Source organism: Rousettus aegyptiacus, unplaced genomic scaffold, assembly GCF_014176215.1.
Source record: "Rousettus aegyptiacus isolate mRouAeg1 unplaced genomic scaffold, mRouAeg1.p scaffold_m13_p_15, whole genome shotgun sequence".
In the NCBI taxonomy this organism is placed as follows: Eukaryota; Metazoa; Chordata; class Mammalia; order Chiroptera; family Pteropodidae; genus Rousettus; species Rousettus aegyptiacus.
In genome coordinates this window covers 42,879,313-42,900,722 of record NW_023416290.1, presented here as the reverse complement: position 1 = coordinate 42,900,722, position 21,410 = coordinate 42,879,313, and the positions used below count along the sequence as shown (strand labels likewise).

The 21,410-nt window shown below is 33.2% G+C and overlaps 1 protein-coding gene across 6 annotated transcripts in view; it reads left to right on the top strand.

The window, feature by feature from the left end:
- Positions 1-21,410, top strand: part of CSMD3 (CUB and Sushi multiple domains 3) — a 989,790-nt gene that overhangs the window by 583,289 nt on the left and 385,091 nt on the right. For all 6 annotated transcript variants that reach the window (XM_016138158.2, XM_036232977.1, XM_016138161.2 and 3 more), the window contains 3 exons: positions 8,737-8,919; positions 13,799-14,125; positions 16,975-17,169. In XM_016138158.2, coding sequence (XP_015993644.1) covers positions 8,737-8,919; positions 13,799-14,125; positions 16,975-17,169 — 705 coding nt within the window. The remainder of the gene's footprint in view (positions 1-8,736; positions 8,920-13,798; positions 14,126-16,974; positions 17,170-21,410) is intronic.

The following is a 21,410-nucleotide window of genomic DNA, read 5'->3' as shown; positions in this document are numbered from 1 at the left end:
AAATATCCATCATTCAAATTCTACAAAAATAATGCTATAAAATTTAAATTCTTCAAAAGACATAGCTGAAATGTGTAATTAATAATTATAGTAAAATATATGAACCAATATAAGTATGCCCTATGGTATATAGAAGCCCACAGAAAGGAGCAAGTAACTTATGCTTGCAAGCTCAAGGTAGTTTTTATGGAAGTAGTCTAGTTTAATCTTGAGATATGCATAGGAATTTTTCAAGCCTATGTACTGGAAGGATGCCTTCTTTCCAGGTAGAGGAGGTGTCATGGTGGTCATACCTAAAGGCATGCAGATGTAAAAGGGAAGAGCAAGTGTCTAAACATGCCTTACACTTAAGTAGCTTGTAGGAAAATGGTGGGAGACAGGACTGGAGAGACAGGAAAGGTTTAGATCATAAAGACCTTCCATAGAAAGGAATTTGAAGAGATCTGGATCCGTTTAAAGTTGCCATGGTGCCATACAGAGGTGGAATTAGGCGTTGAATCATTCAAGACAAAAGACTCTCTTAAAATTAATGTCGCCATCTTTTCTCTTCCAATACTGGAATCAAGTTTATTCATCTCTTTTTTTAATTATTCTGATACCTGTATCATGGCATTCTCTCTATCTTTTCTATCAGGCAGCAAGGAACAGTGGAACGAAGTATGGTTATGCGATAGATGTTGAGTAGACTCTCATTTGAGCTATTTCTGTATATATGACCTTGGTCAGCCTCTCCCAACCTCATTTTTCATCTACTAAGCTAGAATAACAGTGCCTTGCTCTCAGTGTTCTACTAAGAAATGCGCGAGTTAACATAATTATAATATTTAGCAAAACCTCTATCAAATAATAGTCATTCAATAATGATAGCTAAGATTCTTATCTTCCTGGAAATCACATATATGTTTACAGTCTTAAGCTAGCCCAGGCCCTTACCCGGTGTACTAACTTTTTTTTTTTTTTTTTTTTTTTTTTTTTTTTGCCAGTGATGATTCATTTGTCTTAGCTTTGATTTCCTAGAAAACAGAGGCTGAGGCAAAGCTTATAGACTAATGCTTTATGGAGGAAAGGGGGAACTGCAATTTCAAGACAGCAAAGTAAAGAAAAAAAGAGATGTAATAAAGAAATATAAGGTGGTATGTTACTAAGTGTTACCGAGTGGCCACAGGCTCACAAGAAAAGCAGCTGTATGTTTGGTCGCGTGGGCATGTGGACCAGCAGTGCGTTATAAGCATCTGTTTGGGGAGTGGGGGGTAAGCAGTTTATCTGCTGGTCTCCTTCTCTTCTCTTGCCTCTTGGTTGTCAAAGTTCATTCCTCAGGCATTAAATTCTCAATTCCAGATAGCATCGAAGCCCCTTAGCAAAGCACTGAAGAAAGTCAGCCTTTTGGTCATCCTGCATGGTAACATCTGGCTGCTGGGCTGCTATAGGCTGTTCTTCAGTGAGCAAGATGAAGGTGCATGCACCAGAGGTTACTGTATTCCCCAAACCTGCAGGGGCTTGAGACAACTGGGAGTCTTAGGAGAGAAGCCAAAAGAAGTGCTCACAAGTGTCACTTCTACCACATTCCATTTATTAGAAGCTAGCCACCACTAAAGCTGAGCAGTAATCAAAGAGGAGAACTTAATTCCATCTTCAGATAGCAGCATTAAAGAATTTTCATACACCTTTAAAACCACCACAGAAACATTTTAGAACAAGATGCAAACATGATGCTTCATCGTTCCCAAATACTGTTCAAATGTCACTGAAATAAAGAATCTCTCTCACATAACTACAAAACAACCATTCAATTTAGAAAATCAGCATTGATACAGCACTACCAAATAATGTACGAACCTCATTCAAATTTCTCTAACTATCCAAAATGTCTTTTTTCCTTCCTTCTCAGGATTCAACCCACATAATTTGATCGCATTTACTTGTCATGTCGCTTTCATTTCCTTCAATTTAGATGAGTTTCTCAGTTTTTCCCTGTCTGTTATGACCATGCCAGGTTTAAAAGTACTTTTCATGCTATAACATGCCCCTCAATCAGGGTCTGCCCAGCCTTTCCTCATATCCAGACTTAGGCTATTCATTCTTGACAGAAAGATGCTCATCATCATAGTGTATCACATAAGGAGACAAAAAAATGTCGGTATATTCTACCCTCCTTTTGTGATCTTTGATCACCTGGTAAAACTGATGTCTCCTGGGTTTTTCCATGGTTGCATCCCCATTTTCACCTTTGTGATTGATAAGTGTTTTATAGAGAAGCAATCCAAAACCGTGCCAGTATCTTGTTTATTATCAAACACTCACCCCAAATCCAAAATCACTGTGATGGCTACCAAACATAGATTTTCTATTTTCATTAATTCTACATTGTGTTTTAACTGTCATTCTACATGGAGGCAGTATTTTGTCTCACATTTGTTTATGTTAGTATGGATGCATTCATTTAAATTGTATTCAGTTAATTGTAATCTGTCTTTATTATTGTTTTTTAAACTGCTGAGCATGGCAGTAGAGTCCCTTTCTGCTAGTCTTTCTGTCTTTTGATATGTTCTGTTATTCTGTAGGCACTTCTTGTTGTTCTTTGACACAAGGTATACAAGATTCAGCTTGTACTTTTCTCCGTTCAACCCTTGAAGCAACTATCCTGATTTCTTTTAATGAAAATATGGTGTTTAGACCAAAGTCTGGATACTCAGCATACTTGTTAGTATAGAAATTTATTGCTTTTAAGGTTCTTAATGGATGGAGCTAGAGAATATACCTGCCTACCTATATGTACATATGTTTGCATGACATATGTATATATACACACAGACACAATCTATGTCATTGATCTCTACTTATATTTTAAACATAAGTTCATACCAGTTCTTCTAATTTTAGTTTAACCTCTCAGGATTCTTCATAGCTTTCCCTTTTTTCATATCCCTTTAATGTATCCTCAATACATTTATAATTCACACAATTCCCTCATAGGTAATTAATCTCCCAACCTTAAAGGCTGCCTCCTTGGTCTGATCCCCAAACACACCATCACCTACTTGACCTCACTACCTCTTCAACCTCTAGCATCACCATCACTGCCTCTACTATAAGCTGAATATTTGTGCCCCACCCCCACAATGTGATAGTATTTAAGGTAGGGGTATTTTTTGAGGTGATTAGGTCATGAAACCAAGCCCTGATGAATGAAATTAGTGCCCTAGAGAGTTCTCTTTCCCTTTATACCACGTAAAGACACAACAAGTTGCTAGCTGTCTATGAACCAAGAAATGGACCCTCTTTAGACACTGGGTTTGCTGTCATCTTGATTTTGGACTTTCCAGCCTCCAGAACTGTGAGAAACAAATTTTTGTTGTTCATAAATGACCCAATCTATGGCATTCTAATACACTATCTCCAACAGACTCAGGCAGCCTTCTAACTAACTCCAGCAAGTCACCGCCCAAGGAAGGAAAGTGAAGGGAAAAGACTATGTCTTTTCTCATACTGCTCTTCTCCTTCCCACCTGGGGTATTTTTTTCTTCTTTACTCTTCCTCCCTTCACTCAGTGAGATAACTCCAAGATAGTTCGAGGGTCCTCAATTCTGTGAAAACTTTATCTGTTTGCCAACCTCCAACTCTAAGAGGACTTTGCTGTGCCTTCTTTGTGTCCTTGTTTAAGGATAGGGGCTACATCTTATTTGTCTTTATGTCCCTAGTTCCTAGTATTATTTTTGATACATATTAGAAACTAAATAAATGTTTCATAAAATGGTAATTAATGAATGAAAATTCCTCCATAATAGTTTTGTGATAAAGACTTTGGAGTAAGACAAATCTAAACTCTGTTATTTGCAAATTGCAAATTTTAGGAAATTGGACAAGGTAACATTTTAGTCTGTTTGGGCTGTTATAGCAAAAATACCGTAGACTACATGGCTTGTAAACCACAACCATCACAGTCTGGAGACTGGGAAGTCTAAGATTAAGGGGCCATCAGATTCAGCTCTGGTGAGAACCCATTTTCTAGTTCATAAATTGTTGTCTTTTCCTTGCGTCCTTGTATGGCAGAAGAAACAGGGGGACTTTTTAAATCCTCTTTTACAAAGGCAATAATCCCATTCATGAGGGCTCCACTGTCATGACCCATCACTTCCCAAAGATTCCACCTCCGAATACCATCACATTGGGGATTAGGTTTCACCATATAAATTTGGGGGGAGGGCAAAAATATTCAGTCTGTAACAATACTCAAATTCTCTGATCTTATCCGCAAATGTAGATGACAGTAGTTCCCTCATAGGATTGTTATGATGATTAAATTATATAATGTTTTAAAATGTTTCACAGTGCCAATACAGTTTCAATACTGAATAAGTGATAGTCGATATTATTAATAATTGTTCTTTGTGCATATCTCTCATGTAGCACTCATCTGTCACATATTAATTGTTCTGATATTAGTCTTGCCTCTTAGGTAGAAAAAAATTTCAAAGGCAGTAACATGTAATAAATATGTTTATTTTACTTCCTGCATATTGTTTTTCAGTCTAAGAGAGTACCATAGCTTCAAAGTTATACCTTTGTTTGATAATATATCTTTGATTTTTTTAAACCGTTGTATTAAAGGAACAAAGAAAGAAATATGGTTTCAAAATAGTAAAATAAACACTCTCAATTCTAACACAAAGATGATAGAAAACTTATTAAAATAGATATACTAATCCTTAAGAATTGGAAGAATAAATCTCAGTTTTTATGAAGTACCATGGATTCCCTAAGATAAACATAGTAAATAAACATATGAAGATATATATGGGGTACAGAGGTCAGCTGAAAATTTTATAAACCAATGCTTGCATAGGCAGCCGTTGCTGCAGCTTCTACAAAGGAAGCCATTATGCATTGAGGCCAGAGGCTTCCAGGGAGAAGGCCACTGGCGGTCTTGAGAAACTGCAGTAACTGCTATGGAGGAAAATATTTCAGCTACAGAGCCAACTGTCCAGACATGGAATGGGAGTCCAATGCTATTATGAAGCAGGAGGCTTCCCCAACTCAGGATGAAGACCATTACAGTGGACTGCACCACAGAGCAAGAGAGGGAAGAGTTTACATCTAGAATTACAACGTGAAAGAAGAAGAAATAAACCCGAAGGCAGAGGCGATTGAAGGTGAAAACAGAAAGTATAGGTCCTGCATTATTATAGAGAAGTAAGCAAATTTGACAGCTTGCTTAAAACCAAGATTTTTGTTCTCCCCTAAACTACTTCCTCCTGTACTTTTCTTTGTAAGCTTAACCATCATCATGATTCACTGAATATAGTTTAAAATATGCGCTTTAGAAGAAACTTTATTTTGCTCCTCTCAAGTACACTTCTGCCTCTATACAAGGAACCAGAGATAAAAGAGCAATCAAAAAATAATTTAAAATAATTTTACTAGATATCTTCACAAAAATAAAGGGGAAATTGTATCTATGAAAAAATAAATAGTTATAAAACAACAAAAATTAGTAACAATTACTAAATATTAAAGAAATGACAACTATTTCAGTATATAGGGTGAATTGAGATTAGATGAAAGTACACAGGAAATTAGTAAAGTAGAATTTATAATAAACATCTGCATATATATTTACATGTATATAGTTCTAGAATGCAAATAAATTAATTTTAAAAATGAAAATTCAAAAGATTGACTACATGGATACTAAATATCAAAGTTCCAACATTCAATGTAAAGGAGTTTCAGAGTGATGAGAACATGTAAGAAACAATATTTTAAAAGAAATAATGATAACAATTTACTAGATCTAAAAAAAAAGTTACAAGTTATTTGACAGAAGAAATCCACCCAGCACTGAGTTAAAAATAAGTTTTTAAAACCAATACTTAGTAGATTATAGTTACATTTTAAAACAGGAAGTCTAAAAAGGGACCCAAACACCTGTGGAGAGGAGAGGAAGCAGGAAACAGATTAGTTATAGGAGAATTAAAATGTTTGACATTATATTTCTCAACAGGAATAATAGATGAATAAAAGACCAAGGAAAACATCTTAAAAATGCTGAGGGAAAATCATTTTGAGTTAAATTTCTATACCTTACTATCATTCAATAGTGAGGGCAAAATAAAGACATTTTCAGGTGAAGAAGAACCTATGCTTTCATTCTTTCAATAACAAACAATTACAAAAAAGATATAAGAGTAATGAAATGTTTTAGCCTAGCAACAATGCGATTCCACCATCACCTACCACATTAGCGCCACTATTCCCTGTTCACCTCATAGCATGTATCACCTTCTATAATGTATTGATCGATTGATTATGTGTAAACTTACAATGGAATTCATCCTACCAGAGAGCAGGAATCATCTGTTTATTCATTGATCTATCCCATATACTTAGAACATAATCTGGCACATCTTAGGTTCTCAAATAAGTATTTTCTGAATGAAATGAGAGACAAAATGATGGTTTAAACTATGAAGTTAACTTGATTCAGCTATGAGGAAAAATTCATACTTTGTTTGGAATTTGTAGCACAGTTCTTTTAGAAATTGTCAGAGAGGGTAGACAAAAAAAAAAAGAACTAAGGGCATAAATAATTTCTATTTGACAAATATAACAAATTAAATTGAATATATTTTGCTGATTTATCTACTGTGAGACCTGGATATATTTATGCTGAATGCTAAAGCAATAACATTAGAAATCAACAATAAAATGATAACCCCAACCATAAATTCAAAAACACTTTGAAATTATTTATGAGTTAAAGAGGAAATCAAAGTGGAAATTACAGACTATTTAGAAGTGAACAAAAAAAACTTTCTGTATAAAAAGAGTACTCTGAAGAAAATTTATAGATGCAAGTTGTTTTTCTTTTTTTAAGAAAACAAGAAAGGCTGGAAATAAACTAACAAAAACAAACAAACCCTAAGATTTCAGCTCCAGAAGGGAGAAAAAGAACAGTTAATTAATGCAAAAGAGAGTTGAAGATGGTCTCTAAAAAGATAAAAAAAAAAAAAAGTTAAATAAAGTCAAAACAATGAAGTGATTGACCAAAGTTGGTTCTTTGAGTAGACTAATAAATTTGACAGCCCTTTATAAGTATGAGCAAAGAAAACTTGAAGACTAATTACAAATAAATAGGAGTGAGAAAGATTTATGATATATTTATAAAGAGATATTTTAAAAACTTGTCATACAAATCTATTACTATTCATCTACTAACCTTGAAAGCTTTGGACGATGTCACTTCACTAACATGTATAAGTTGCTAATATTGCCCCCCCCCGCAACAATAAAAAAAAAAATCTTCAACAAGAAAATAACTTTAGAGGAGATTGAAATGGTAGTAAGATATCTACCTCAAAATTATATGAGATTCAACCAGCTTTTTTTGAGAAGTTCTAATCTCAAGAATCCAGTTTTTCCTGTTTTAAAAACTTGCCGAAAGACTAGTGAAAGTTGGAAAATTACTAACCTCTCCCCTTGATATTAAACCTGGATAAGAACAGCACACACACAGTGTGTGTGTGTGTGTGTGCGCGCGCGCGCGTGTGTGTGCGCGCGCGCATGTGTGTGTAGACCTGCGTCACTATGTCATAGATAAGAACACAATATCAAATCAAACCCAGTGAATTAAAGGGGTAACCATCCCTGGTTTCTGCTAAGGATACAAAGGTATTGAAATATAGCTCTGAAATTTTTGTCCGAAAAAGAGCAAGTTATCAAATAATAGTGACAATATAACACAGGATAACGTATATTATATATGTGAAACAATGCTACATAATTTCTCTGGAGGATTTTTATATTTACATAAATACAGATGTTTATAATATCATATGTTGTGTTTGTGTGTAATTATAAAAGCATAGGAAAAGAACTGGAAAGATACACAGCAAATTGTGGTAGATTACAGAAGAATGAGGAATGTGTGATTGTCGGAGTGTTGTAAGAGGCCACAACTTTATTTTAGTTTTATTTTTTTTATTTTAATTTTTATGTTTTTGCTATTGTTTGAGGAAACCTGCATTAATGTGATTGCATGTGACTTAAAATCAAATCACAATAATTTACTACTGACATTCATAGCTTCACAATGAAGATCCTAGATATTTTGAGAGTTTTAATGTGTTCTTAAGAGAATTTTTTTTTTCAATCTTTTCAACTTAATTCACCCAAAGGACATTTATTGATGAATGCATCTGGGTAATTTGAGATGCAAAATTGATTCCTGCCCTAAGGAGTTTTTTGGGAGTGCTAGCTGGAGAAGTAATTCAGCCAGCTAGTATCAAGGAGAGGGGCAGATCATGTGTGAAAGGTATTTACGTATTGCTGTAGGAGCTCAGAGGCAGAGGCTGTTATTTCACATCTTAGGACTTACTGTACCATATAGAAAAATTAGAAAAGTCTTTAGGATTTGAGGAGAATACATATGTGAGTATATGTGTGTATAAGTGTACAGTACAGACAAAGCCTAAATCTTGTCATAATTGTCTTGTTAAGAATAATCACAATAGTCTGTGACCTCGGTTTCCCCCAAATGAGAGAAATACACTAATTATTCTCTACAGAACAATTCATCAAATCAGGTCCAAGAGTAACAGAAGAAAAATAATAAGATCAAAGAACATTTTCATCTTTTTCTCTGAAATAACTATAGAGAATGTACATCTACTAAACAGAGGTGTAGATATCATATGCCTAAAACCCTTGGAATGTGACTTTATTTTCCTATTTTTACAGAAATTGAAAAAGAAAGTTGTGGTGATCCTGGTACACCTTTATACGGAATTAGAGAAGGAGATGGATTTTCTAATCGTGATGTTCTAAGATTTGAATGCCAGTTTGGGTTTGAATTAATTGGAGAGAAATCCATTGTTTGTCAAGAGAATAACCAATGGTCTGCAAACATACCCATCTGTATCTGTGAGTACCAAATGCTTTGCTTCTAGATAGCATATGTTACCCTGTCCTTGCATATAATTGCTTTTGTAATTAATCGCAAAGAGCTAGAACCGTGTAATTATTTTTGAACAAGTTGCACTTTGTGATACTATCTTTAACAAGTTTGCTATGCCAAACTCTAAATTTCATTACAGATTTAAATAAAGTTAACATAGTTCACTTGGTAATTGCAAAGTATATATTACTTGTTCTCCTAACACTTTATTGGTGCCATTTTATACTTTATGGATAGCATACTTCTTAAAGAAATTATACATCTCAGCTAATTCTAATAGACTCATTTATTCAAACAAGATCATATATACTTATTTGCAATCAAAAACACTTAAAATATTTAAAGCTTAGATTCTATGTATTATGCATTAACTTATTTTTGCTTGTAGATGCTCACACTAATGCATACTTAAACGCCATTTATTTATATTGCACAGACTATAATTCATTAATGTTTATGATATACAGTATGCTTGGATTTAAATAATGTGTTTCATCATCAAATACATTAAAATAGTCCAATTTAATTGCAACAAAAATATAATTTGTATTATATATTGATGCATTTTCATGTTCAATTAAATACTATCTTCATTACCAACAAATAGGACTTACTAGGTATGAGTAAAGTATTGAAAATTTTGAGTTTTAGCTTTGAATATTCACAAATTATAACATATAAACCAATAATCATGAAAGTAAAAATAATTTTCTGGCTTTCAAGTATAAGACTTTTTATCTGTATCCTATTTATAATGGTAATAATTTTTTTTTTTAATTTGCGAAATACTTTATTCTCTGCAAAAAGACATTAGCATAAATCTTCAATATGTTACTGGTTTAAAAAAATGTAGCATTTTTCAAGACCTACATCATTTTATCTGAATTACTATATATGTTGCAAAACACACATTTTCCATTCTTGAAAATGTTGGTTAACCTTTTAAAATTATTTAACATTTCTAAATTTGTAAACGAGAACTTTTAAAATGAATAGAAGCCAAGTATTTCCTAATATGTATGTGTGTGTGTGTGTGTACATATATATATGTGTGTGTGTGTATATATATTTCATAGTAAAAAATACAGAAAATAGCAAGTAAACAGTACTGTTTCTAATTATAATGTTCTAGATATATATCACCATGTGGACTTATCTTACATTTCAGCAAAGTGGGTATTTTTAGAATCAGACAAATTTTCCTAGTTAAACTATATTTTGCTTTTTCTTCAGAAAATCTAGGAAAGGAAGAGTGCACAAACCACCTTAATAGAACTCTTTCAGTTTAGAGCCAGTGTTCACCCCTAACTCAGAGCACTTTGTAAAGTGCCTGTTGTGAGAGAAGAAAATACATTAGAAGAGTCTGATTCATTATGTCAGCATCATCTAAATCTTAGTAATACTTCAAAAGACTTCACTTCAAGATCTTTAGTTCTATGTGGTCTTCCAAGGAGACATGTTACTGTAATATTGGAGAATCTATTAATGTAATATATCACATCAAAAATGAAATTATTTAAAAATAATTTTAATAAATGCTAAAATATGTGTAATAAAATATCTAAAATAATGATAACTAAAACAAAATTTAAAACTCTTGAAAATCTTTACTATTTTATTTTACTGTTTTAAAGAGAAGTCCTGCATCCTCATTTATAAATATATGGCAGTTAATAGTTTCTTTATATACTAACATTAGGTAATTTGAATTGTAATTGACAGAAAATTTACTCAGAAAAATAAAGTTACAAAAAACATAGAAATAATCCTTACATACATTCATATAACTTATAGAAAAAAATATGTCAACTGATTGAGAAAAGGAAATTTTATGGGGGGAAAAAAATAGCTGTCATGTTCCTGAATGAGAAAACATTATATTAAATGTGTGAATTACATAGAAAATACTTTGAAATTTTAATAAAAATTCTAACATAATTTCTTTGGAAACTTGACTTAATGCATTGACACATAGTTAGGTAAAAAGAAAAAAAAAGCAAGAATAAATGCTATGTGAATACTAAAGCGAAATATGAAGTTATTACCATAAAATTAGCCTGGTACTGACAGAACTGTAACACTAGGTTTGGAACAAATAACACTATTAAAGCAAGTTATGTAAAATGTATTAAAAGAAGTTACATAAAAACTGCATCTACTGCAATTTAAAGGTTTAAAGTACAGTGGCTGCCTTATCTGAGGGACATATATGTCCCAAGACCCCTAGTGGATGCCTGGAACCATGGACAGGATTAAACCCTGTCTATAGTGTTTTTCCTATACATACATAATTACGATAAAATTTAATCAATAAATTAGTCACATTAAGAGATTAGCAACAATAACCAATAATGCAATAGAATAATTTAATATGTATAATTATATGTAATGAAAGATATATGAATGTGGTCTCTCGCTCTCTCAAAATATCATATTGTACTCACGTTTTTACTTAAAGGAAGCGTTTAATGCCTTCTCTTTGCCATGTCTGAATATTCAGCATCACGACTCTTGCATTTTGAGGCCATTGTTAAGTAAAATTAGGGTTATTTGAATACCAGCACTGTGATACTAATACCTAAATAGTGTATCTGATAACTGAGAAGCAACTAAGTGACTAAATGGATGGGTAGCATGTAACAGTGTGGGTATGTTGGGCAAAGGGATGATTCACATATGTGGATGGTATGGAGCAGTACAGCACAAGATTTCATCATGCTTCTCATAACACCCCACAATTTAAAACATGACTTATTTATTTTTGGATGTTTTTCATTTAATATTTTTAGACCAAGGTTGACTATGGATAACTGAATCCCAGAAAGCAAAACAGGATATGGGTATACTACAGTATTAGATAGACATCCACCTATCTCTCTGATAAAGGAGATTAGCATGGTAAATTTAGACTAGCCCTTGCCCCAGGTGGGGATCATTTAAATCACAGTTTGGCAAAGTAAGGACTGTGGACCAAATCTAGCCTGAAGCCTAGTTTTGTTAAAAAATTTATGAAAACATAACCACTTACTTTCATTTGCCTGTTATTTCTGCTACAGTGGCAGAGACCATGAGGCTTGTAAAGCCAAACCATTTACACTCTGTCCCTTTATAGAAAAAGTTTGCTGAACCTTCATTTAGATCAATGGTTATAGAATCAATGATTCCAGGATACAGGCAGGTAAAAGTGTGTCAAGGGAACAGGACCAAGTATGTGTGTGCCTATTAAGGAGGTAGTGATAGAAACTATCGTGTATTAACTTTTCAAGAGAAGCTAGAACTCTAGATTTTTTTCTCCTCGGTTATGATGATTTTCAAAGGTGATTTCATATATTTATTGGGGCATAAGAAAATATTAAACCAAACACATTTTCAGTCTGGATTCAGCCCAGTGGCAGTCAAGTTTTCAGGCCCTAGTTTTAACTTTTAACATCATTTCATACAGAAAAAGCAAATTTAAATTAGAAATTATATATAAAAAAGAATGATAAGAGTGATAATATATGCATATAATTTTTATCATTTTTACATATTTTATATATTCTGCATATATATGTGTATCATAATCTGTCTTTATATTTCTGTAGATATAGAGATAGATATTGGTCTGTTTTATGAATGTTAAAAAATCTAAAAATCAAGGAAAAATGCAGAGATTATTATTTGTAATACTCAAGTTAAAACAAATTATTTATTCTAAAATATTAACAAAATAACAAAATGTATGGATTGTAATATTGTGTGAATATTGTAAACTAAGACTTCATAATCTTAAAAGATCAGAGTTGGTGAATAGTTATTCCCAAAAGAGAGAAAATATAAATGGCTAGCAAATATGAGAAATCTTCAACTTCACTAGTAGGCAAAGAAATGAAAATTTGTACAATGAGAAGTCATTTTTCTTATCAAATGAGAAAGGTAAAATAGTCACACTATTTTATGCTGGTAGGAGTGTTGTACTAACATGTTTCCGTTATATTTTAGTATAAATTAATAACTTTTCTGGGAAGAAATTTAGGAATATATTCCAAGGCTCGAAGTTCCTAATTCTTTGTAAATAAAATTTGGTACAAAATTGTATGACTTCAATGCTGTTAAACCATGTAATAAAAACTACTGGAATACATCATTATTTTAAATATGATTTCTTCTGTGTGATAGCTCATTTACTTTTCTGTTTCTTTCTATTCCTCTTTCTAAATGTTCTATGTGAACCTTTAAGTCAGATGTTTTAAAAAATTTAAAAAAGAAAACGGGATGGTGGGGAGACTTCATCTTAGCATGGTACGAGCGTTCAGTTGTTTTTCTAGTGTTAGCCCCTAGTGATGGCTGTGATAAAAGTTAATTCATCTCCTTACCTGTGTTATAAACTAGCAGAGCATCTCCATACCTGTGTTATAAACTAGCAGAGCATGACCATAGTAGGGTGAAACTCACTGAGTCACCACTCGCATTTTAAGTTTTCCCTGGACTATGTCATCCCATTTCTGTTAATAGTCACATATTTTTTTGTCTTCAATCATTTTATGAGCATTATTGCTTTCTATGAAATCTTTGTTCTCCAATATTATTTTTAAGCATATAAACAAATTTTTCACAACACTCTAACATGAACTTGATAAATATCAAAATAAACTGCTATTATTGCTCCAATTATATTTTGTGCATATTTAAGCATACAGTCATAGGTGCACTTTCTAATATGTAAAAATGGTAACTTTTCGGTCTTATAAGATAATTTACATTGTTTAATATTATTTGTTCAAACTAATTGATTATAAAAATTGTAGGATATGACAAATTATTACTTTTGAACATTTATTATATTTTATAATCTTATTTTAACAGTTCCTTGCCTTTCCAACTTTACTGCACCAATGGGAACAGTCCTTTCTCCTGATTACCCGGACGGGTATGGAAATAATTTAAACTGCATCTGGACAATAATCTCTGATCCAGGCAGTCGGATACACCTTTCTTTCAATGACTTTGATTTGGAATCCCAGTTTGACTTCCTTGCTGTTAAAGATGGTGACTCTCCAGACTCTCCAATTCTTGGAACCTTTACTGGCGCCGAGGTGCCTTCTCATCTTACTAGTAATAGTCATATCCTACGACTGGAGTTTCAAGCTGACCATTCGATGTCAGGACGTGGTTTTAACATCACTTATAACAGTAAGTTTATTTTTTCCATATACCATATTTTTATAAAGTAGAGCTGGAAAGGAATCATGCACATCAGCTCTGTTGTTACACAGATAAGGAAACCTGAATAAGTAATATACATAATTATGCCATGGATGTTCATTTGGTTCTGAACTTCCAACCATATTTTACTCCTTGTTGTGTTATTTCTCTTTGTTTGTGAGAGACTTGATATTAAGGAAGTATGTGTTTCAAATGCCATTATTGTATCATCCAATTTATTTGCTTATTTTATTACATCTTATATGCTTAACGTCAGAAGTACTGTATATCACATACTTTGCTTAGTTATTGCTATGAAGAAATAAAAGGGAGATAGATCCTTTCATTAAGATATTCATAATCCAATAGGAGACTTTAATGAATCATAATAGCACAGAGTCATAATTCCAAAAATGAAATCACAGGCTAAAGAAGCATTGCAGATAAGGAAGTCATTAATGTAGGGCAGTAGAACACTGAGAGGATTTAGTAAAACCACCATGGGAGAAAAAAATACCTTAGTGATTAAGGATATAAGCCCGAAAGTGAAACAACACAATTTCAAATTTTGGCTCTGCTACATTTTTAGGTTTAGTAACTGAGCTTCAGTGTCTTCATCAGTAAAACCATATTGAGTTTCTGTAAGAAGTAAATTAGGGGATGCATGTAGATAATTTAGCATGGGGTATATGGTTCCTAACAAATGCTCAATAAACATTAGCTATTATTGTTTAGTTGGTTTTTGAATTATTATCTTGACATTTGATATTATATTATTGTGTTTAATATATTGCTCCAGATTTAAGATTTTTTCAAGTTATTTAGCTATTGTCTATCCCTCATATTCATGTAGTTCAAAGAATGAATATTATTTTTCTGGAAAAAATGGCATAAATATAGCCAAAAGATAAGTCACGTAAAGTAAAAACTATCTTAGTAAGTTATTATACTTACATATTAATGCTTCTGTTTGCAAATGTTTTACCTGAGACCATAGAATACTAGTGATTTTTTATTGTTTTTCCTGTTTCAGATATTGACCAATTTGACATGTTAATATTTAAGCAATATATAACAATAGAATTTAGTTTCCTGCTCTTGAAAACAGAATTGCATCCCTCACCCCCATCCCTGTTCAAAGTTCAGTACTCAACTTTGGCAGTTAGTAACAAAGCACAGTTAATTGTCTTTTCAAAGTGTAGCTAGTGGTGAATACTGTCACTGATAAGTGTCAACATGCAGTTACACAACGTTAACATTAAATTGGCTGTGACATGTGCCATAGAGACTTGCTGTGTAAAATGATTGCTTTAATTGAAAGTCCTTTTTAAAATATTTCATATACATAAGGAAAGATACACACACACACACACACACACACACACACACACTCTTATCTGTTTTTATTTTGTCTTTAAATGCATATTTTTCACTTCAGTATTTTGGTACTTTCTGGGTATTCTGAAAATATATCTCCTTGTTCCTTTTTCTTTCTCTAGTAAATAATTTACTCTACTATATGTAAATTCTTTTACTTAATGCTTACTACTAGAATTTTTTTCCTGAAAAAATATCTATGAAGCATTTTGTATAGGAGCAACTAAGATTAATCAAAATTGTCTTTAAAAGCATAAGAGAAAACAATGATTAGATACGTGTACCTAAGAAATATCTTTTATCTCTTTCAGAATTTATCTTAATATTATTTTGTATTATTTCACTTAAAAATGAGAGTGGGTAATAAAATTACATAATATATGAACAATATCAAAGTGATGATTAGTAAGAAAATTTAAAATAACTGCATGTACTTAAGCAGTATGACTATAATATTAAATTGTAAACACCTCAAAATATATTTTTACTTTAAATATTTTTTTGTTTATATTATACTAATTTAAACACAGTACATATTGGATCATGAATAAGGAGAAAAATTTGTATATCTGTGTTTGTGTATATATTTGTATATCTATAATCTCTGAGAAGTTCAAAAAAGCACATTGTCGCTACAAGTCTGCTACTTGCTGGCACTGGGCTAAGTACACACCATGGGAGATTCAATGTAAAATATAATAATGGTCTGGAACTTAAGAAATCATATTCTCTTGAGAGACGTGAGACAAATAACCCAAGATGCAGTATATTATTGAGATAAGATTAAAAGCCAGATCAGGAAATACATTTTAATCCTATCTCTATGCTGCTAGGCAAACCACTTAACTTTTTCCTGAAACTCACAAAGTAAATGGCTCATCAAGTCGGTCTAAATGTTAAATGAGATAGTAACATTTCTAAAGCCCCTATCACAGTATCCAAAACATGGTAATTGCAAAAAAGTTATTTCTCTTCCCTTTTTGTAGATGGTAGAAAATAGATGATGCATGGAAAATTATAAAGAAATTGTAAGACTTTCATACCAGAATGAAACATTTCTCCTTAATTCTCACAATTAGACTGTTTCTCCATTCCAAACAGTGAATCATGAGAAGTTTGCTATGGAATATAGTCAGCCTGCTCTATATTCACATTAATTGGAATTCTGACTAGGTTTTCCTGGAAATCTTTGCATAAACTAAGCTAATAATTTCCAGAAATAAGCAGGAACAGTTCTATTTTGAAATTTTATGATCACAGAATAAAATTCTTATTTTAAAACAATCATACCTATTACACATCAGAGGCAAATAGATATAGTCAAGAGAGACTCCAATTATTTTTTTTAATAGATAAAGGTTTTTCTATAAATAGACCCTTTTTAAAAATTACTTTTTCTCACCTCAAATACTTAAGTGTTTCATACTGTTTGTGTGTTTTGTTTATTTGCTGTTCTCAAGCGTTTGGACATAATGAGTGTCCCGATCCTGGAATACCGATCAATGCACGGCGATTTGGGGACAACTTTCAATTAGGAAGTTCAATTTCAGTTATTTGTGAAGAAGGATTTATTAAAACCCAAGGAACAGAAACAATTACATGTATACTTATGGATGGAAAAGTGATGTGGAGTGGACCAATCCCAAAATGTGGAGGTAAGCACGAAAGCCAGTGAAAAATACAATTCTATCATCATTATACAGTAGAAACCATTATAGGAAATGCATCATTCTACCAGAATGGTTGTGATCTTTCTCTCTTTTATTTTTTAAAAACATATGTATATATATATTTTAAATTACAATTGTCATACAAAACTGTATTAGTTTTAGGTGTACAACATAGAGATTAGACATTTAATGTAACTTATGAGGTGATCACTTGGATAAATAGAGTACCCATCTGACACTACATATAGTAATTATGATATTGTTGACTATATTCCTGATGCTATATTTTACATCTCCATGAATATTTTGTAACTACCTATTTGTACTTCTTAATCCCGTCACCTTTTTCACCCATTCCCCAAATCCCCCTGACATCTAGCAGCCATCAAAATGTTCTCTATATCTATGAGTTTGTTTCTGTCTTGTTCTTTTATATTTTTCTTTAGGTTTTGCATGTAAGTGAAATTATATAGTATCTGTCTTTGTCTGTCTCACTTACTCCACTCAGCACAATACTTTCTAGGTTAGTCCATGTCGATGCAAATGGCAAGATTTTATTCTTTTTTTTTTTTTTTTATGGCTGAGTTTTATATATGTGTATGTATGTATGTATGTATATATATATATATATATATATATATATATATATATATATATATATATATATATATATATAATCTCCCACCTCTTCTTTATCCATTTATCCATTGATGGACACTCAGGTTGTCTCCATTTTTTGACTATTATAAATAATGCTTCAATGAGCATATGGATTTACTTGTCCCTTCAAAGTAGTGTTTTGGGTTTCTTCAGATAAATACCCCGAAGTAGGACTACTTGGTCCTTTTTTTGTCTCATTATAACCTTTATTTTAAAGTGTATTTTGTCTGGTATAAGTATTACTAGCCCAGCTTTTGTTCGTTTTCATTTTCATGAAATATCTTTTCCATCCCTTTACTTTCAGTCTATGTGTGTGTTTTGATCTGAAGTGGGTTTCTTGTAAGGAGCATATGTAAGGGTCTTATTCTTTTATTTATTCAGCCACCCTATCTTTTGATTGTAGCATTTGATGCATTTATATTTAGAGTAATTATTGATGGAAACATAGTTATTACTATTTTATTATTCATATTTTTTATCTTTTGTTTTTCTTCTCCTTAAAGAATTTCCTTTAACATTTTTTGTAATACTGGTTTGATGGTGATAAGCTCCTTAACTTTTCTTGTCTGGGAAGCTCTTTATCTGTCTTTGATACTAAACAATAGCTTTGCTGGTTAGAATAATCTTAGTTGTAGGTCCTTGCTTTTCATCACTTTGAGTATTTCATTATAGTTTTTCCTGGCTGCAGAGTTTCTGTTGAGGAATCAGCTGACAGTCTTATGGGGGTTTTCTTGTAGATAACTAGATGCTTTTCTCTTGCTGCTTTTAGGATTCTCTCTTTGTCTTTAACTTTTGGCATTCTAATAATGTTGTATCTTGGTGGTGGGCCTCTTTGGTTACATCTTGTTTGCGACTCTCTGTGCTCCCGGGGCTTGTATATCCATTTCCTTCACCAGAGTAGAGAAGTTTTCAGTAATTAGTTTTTGAAATAGATTTTCAAGTCCTTGCTCTCTCTCTGCTCCTTGTGGTACCCCTATGGTGTGTGAATATTTGTGAGCTTGATGTTGTCCCAGAGATCCCTTAAACTATCCTCATTTTTTTTGGATTCTTTTTTCTTGTTGCTGTTCTGATTGGGTGTTTTTTCTATCTTATCATCTAAATCACTGATTTGATCATCTGCTTCATGTAATCTACTGTTGATTCCCTCCAAGATATTCATTTCAGTTATTGTATTTTTCATTTCCGACTGGTTCTTTTTTATGTTTTCCAGCTCTTTAAGTTTCCACTGAGTTCATCTACTCTGCCCCTAAGGTCATTGTTTTGAACTCTACATCTGGTTGACTGCTTGTCTCTGTTTTGTTTAGTTCTTATTCTGGAGCTTTCTTCTGTTCTTTCATGTGGGTTCTGGTTATTTTTTTTTTGTCTCCCTATTTTGGCTGCCTCCCTGTGATTGTTTTTATGTATAAGGTTGAGCTGCTATGCTTCCCAGGCTTAGTAGTGTGGCCTTATGTAGTAGATGCCCTTTGGGACCAAATGGCACAGTCTCACTGGTCACTCGAGCTGGGTGCTCCAGATGTGTCCCTTGTGTGGTGTTTTGTATGCCCTCCTATTGTAGGTAAGACTTGGTCAGTGGTAAGGATTGACCCTTAGGCTGATTGTTTTTGAGGACTTGCCCATGACTACAGTAAAGGAGCTGTTGTGCAGGGACTGAACCTACAGAACAGGGCTCTGACACCTGCCCAGTCTTCACTTTGAGTACGTCTTCCTAGGGTGCAGCCCTGGGTGATATTCCGGCTGAGTCTGAAGCCGACCACTGGGCATGTCTGCCATGGGGCCTCCTGGGAGGAGCTTCACCAAAGGCCAGGTTTAGCTGCAGCCTGTACCCTGCCCATGGCCAGTCGGCATGTGCCACAAAGCATTCCACACATGGCCACCACCCATGCTGGGCTTGGAGGTGCCTTGAGAGGCGAAGCCACAAACCAATGCCAGTTGCCGCTGTTGTCGGGCTTGGGGCTGCTCAGCACGTGGTATAGGGCATTCCAAGGCCAGATGCTGCTTGCTTGGTTTTATGAACCTCTGAAAGATTTTAGAAAAGTCCGCAGCATGAGCCAAGACAGGCCGTTTTTATGGAAAAGGCACTGGAAGTGGTTTGGGTGGGCCTGTAAGTTGGGAGGGGCAGAGTCTCAGGGAATCGGCAGAGTGGGAGGAACCAGTTATAGCCAGGTTGATGGAGACTCAGATATGGCCACCACCTGTGTCTCACACTGAGATGGGGGAGGGCTCAACAAAGAAATAGAATCTGCTAGCTCTTCTATCTGGGACAAAGCTGCCCCTCCAGCCCTTTCCCTGAAGCCAGACATTCAGTTTCTCACTGTATATCTCTGGTGCCTTTCAAGCTACTATCCCAGTAGGGGAGCTCAGAGCATAATAAATTTATGCTAAAACAGCCATTATTTAAAATGTATAATTTTTATAGGCACAGTATGCTAAACATCCTTTGTTTTCAATTTTGGTTCACCCAATAAAATATAATAAAGATAGTTCAGGACAATATATATGTGTTATATATATCCTGTGTTTGAAAGCACATATCTTTGGCTATGTATACTTACATATAGTCATAAATTATATTGGTAAGAAGAAAGGATAATTCTATTTAAAAAGAAAATGTATCAAGTATATAGTGTATCAATTTAGGATCTATAGTAATACTTTAGGGAGATTTATGTAGAATTATCACATTAGAAATTAACATTCTGAATTCTGCTATTTTCCTTCCACTCTAGTACTCAAGGTTATATATCTATTTTATTAAAAATGATATAGACCATTTACTAAAAACTCAATGAACTGGAACCCTTTAACAAATCTCCATGTAATAATACTTTTTAAATGATTTTTTTAAAATGATTTCTTTTTTTGCTTTCCCAATTTTTCTTACCTGTGCCCAAACTGACAATGGAAGTTTTTTTTTTTTTCCCCTCAATTTCTAACTGATAAGTTGAGACTATTTAATATCTACTATTCAGGAGTATAACAGTTCAATTGAATAATGTAGCCATTACCTATAAATAATGAGTTTCATGAATGAACATTTACATACTGTGTCTCATGATGAAGTAATCCAGACCATGTAATTATGTTTTCCTACTAGCCCTTTTTCTTAGCACCTACCTCCTTTTCTAATGCTTTTCTCACTTGTAATACCAGAGGTACAAACTTGGCCTCACTGTTCTTTTCCAAACCTGAAATGTTTTAGGCTTAGTAGGGGCTATCCTGAAAATGGTTATGGCTATACTATTATATTTTAAAAATAAAATGGATTTGCACAATAAAAGACTGAAATAGAGAAAAATGGAAAGTAGCATTTAATTTTTTTCATCCTACTCTGTGTTCGGACCCAGTCTTGGGGAATGAGTCAGGAAAGCCTACATTAATATTTGAAGGAAAAGGAGGAGATGGGAGAAGAGTTCTTTTCAGGCAGAAGGAATAGTACTGGTTCAGTGTGACTGAATTGGAAGATATAGGGACAGGGGTTTGATGAATAACTAGAGGGGTCCAGAGAATAACATGCTTTGTAAACAGTACTGAGCAGATCCAAAATTATCCTGTGGCTGACAGAAAGC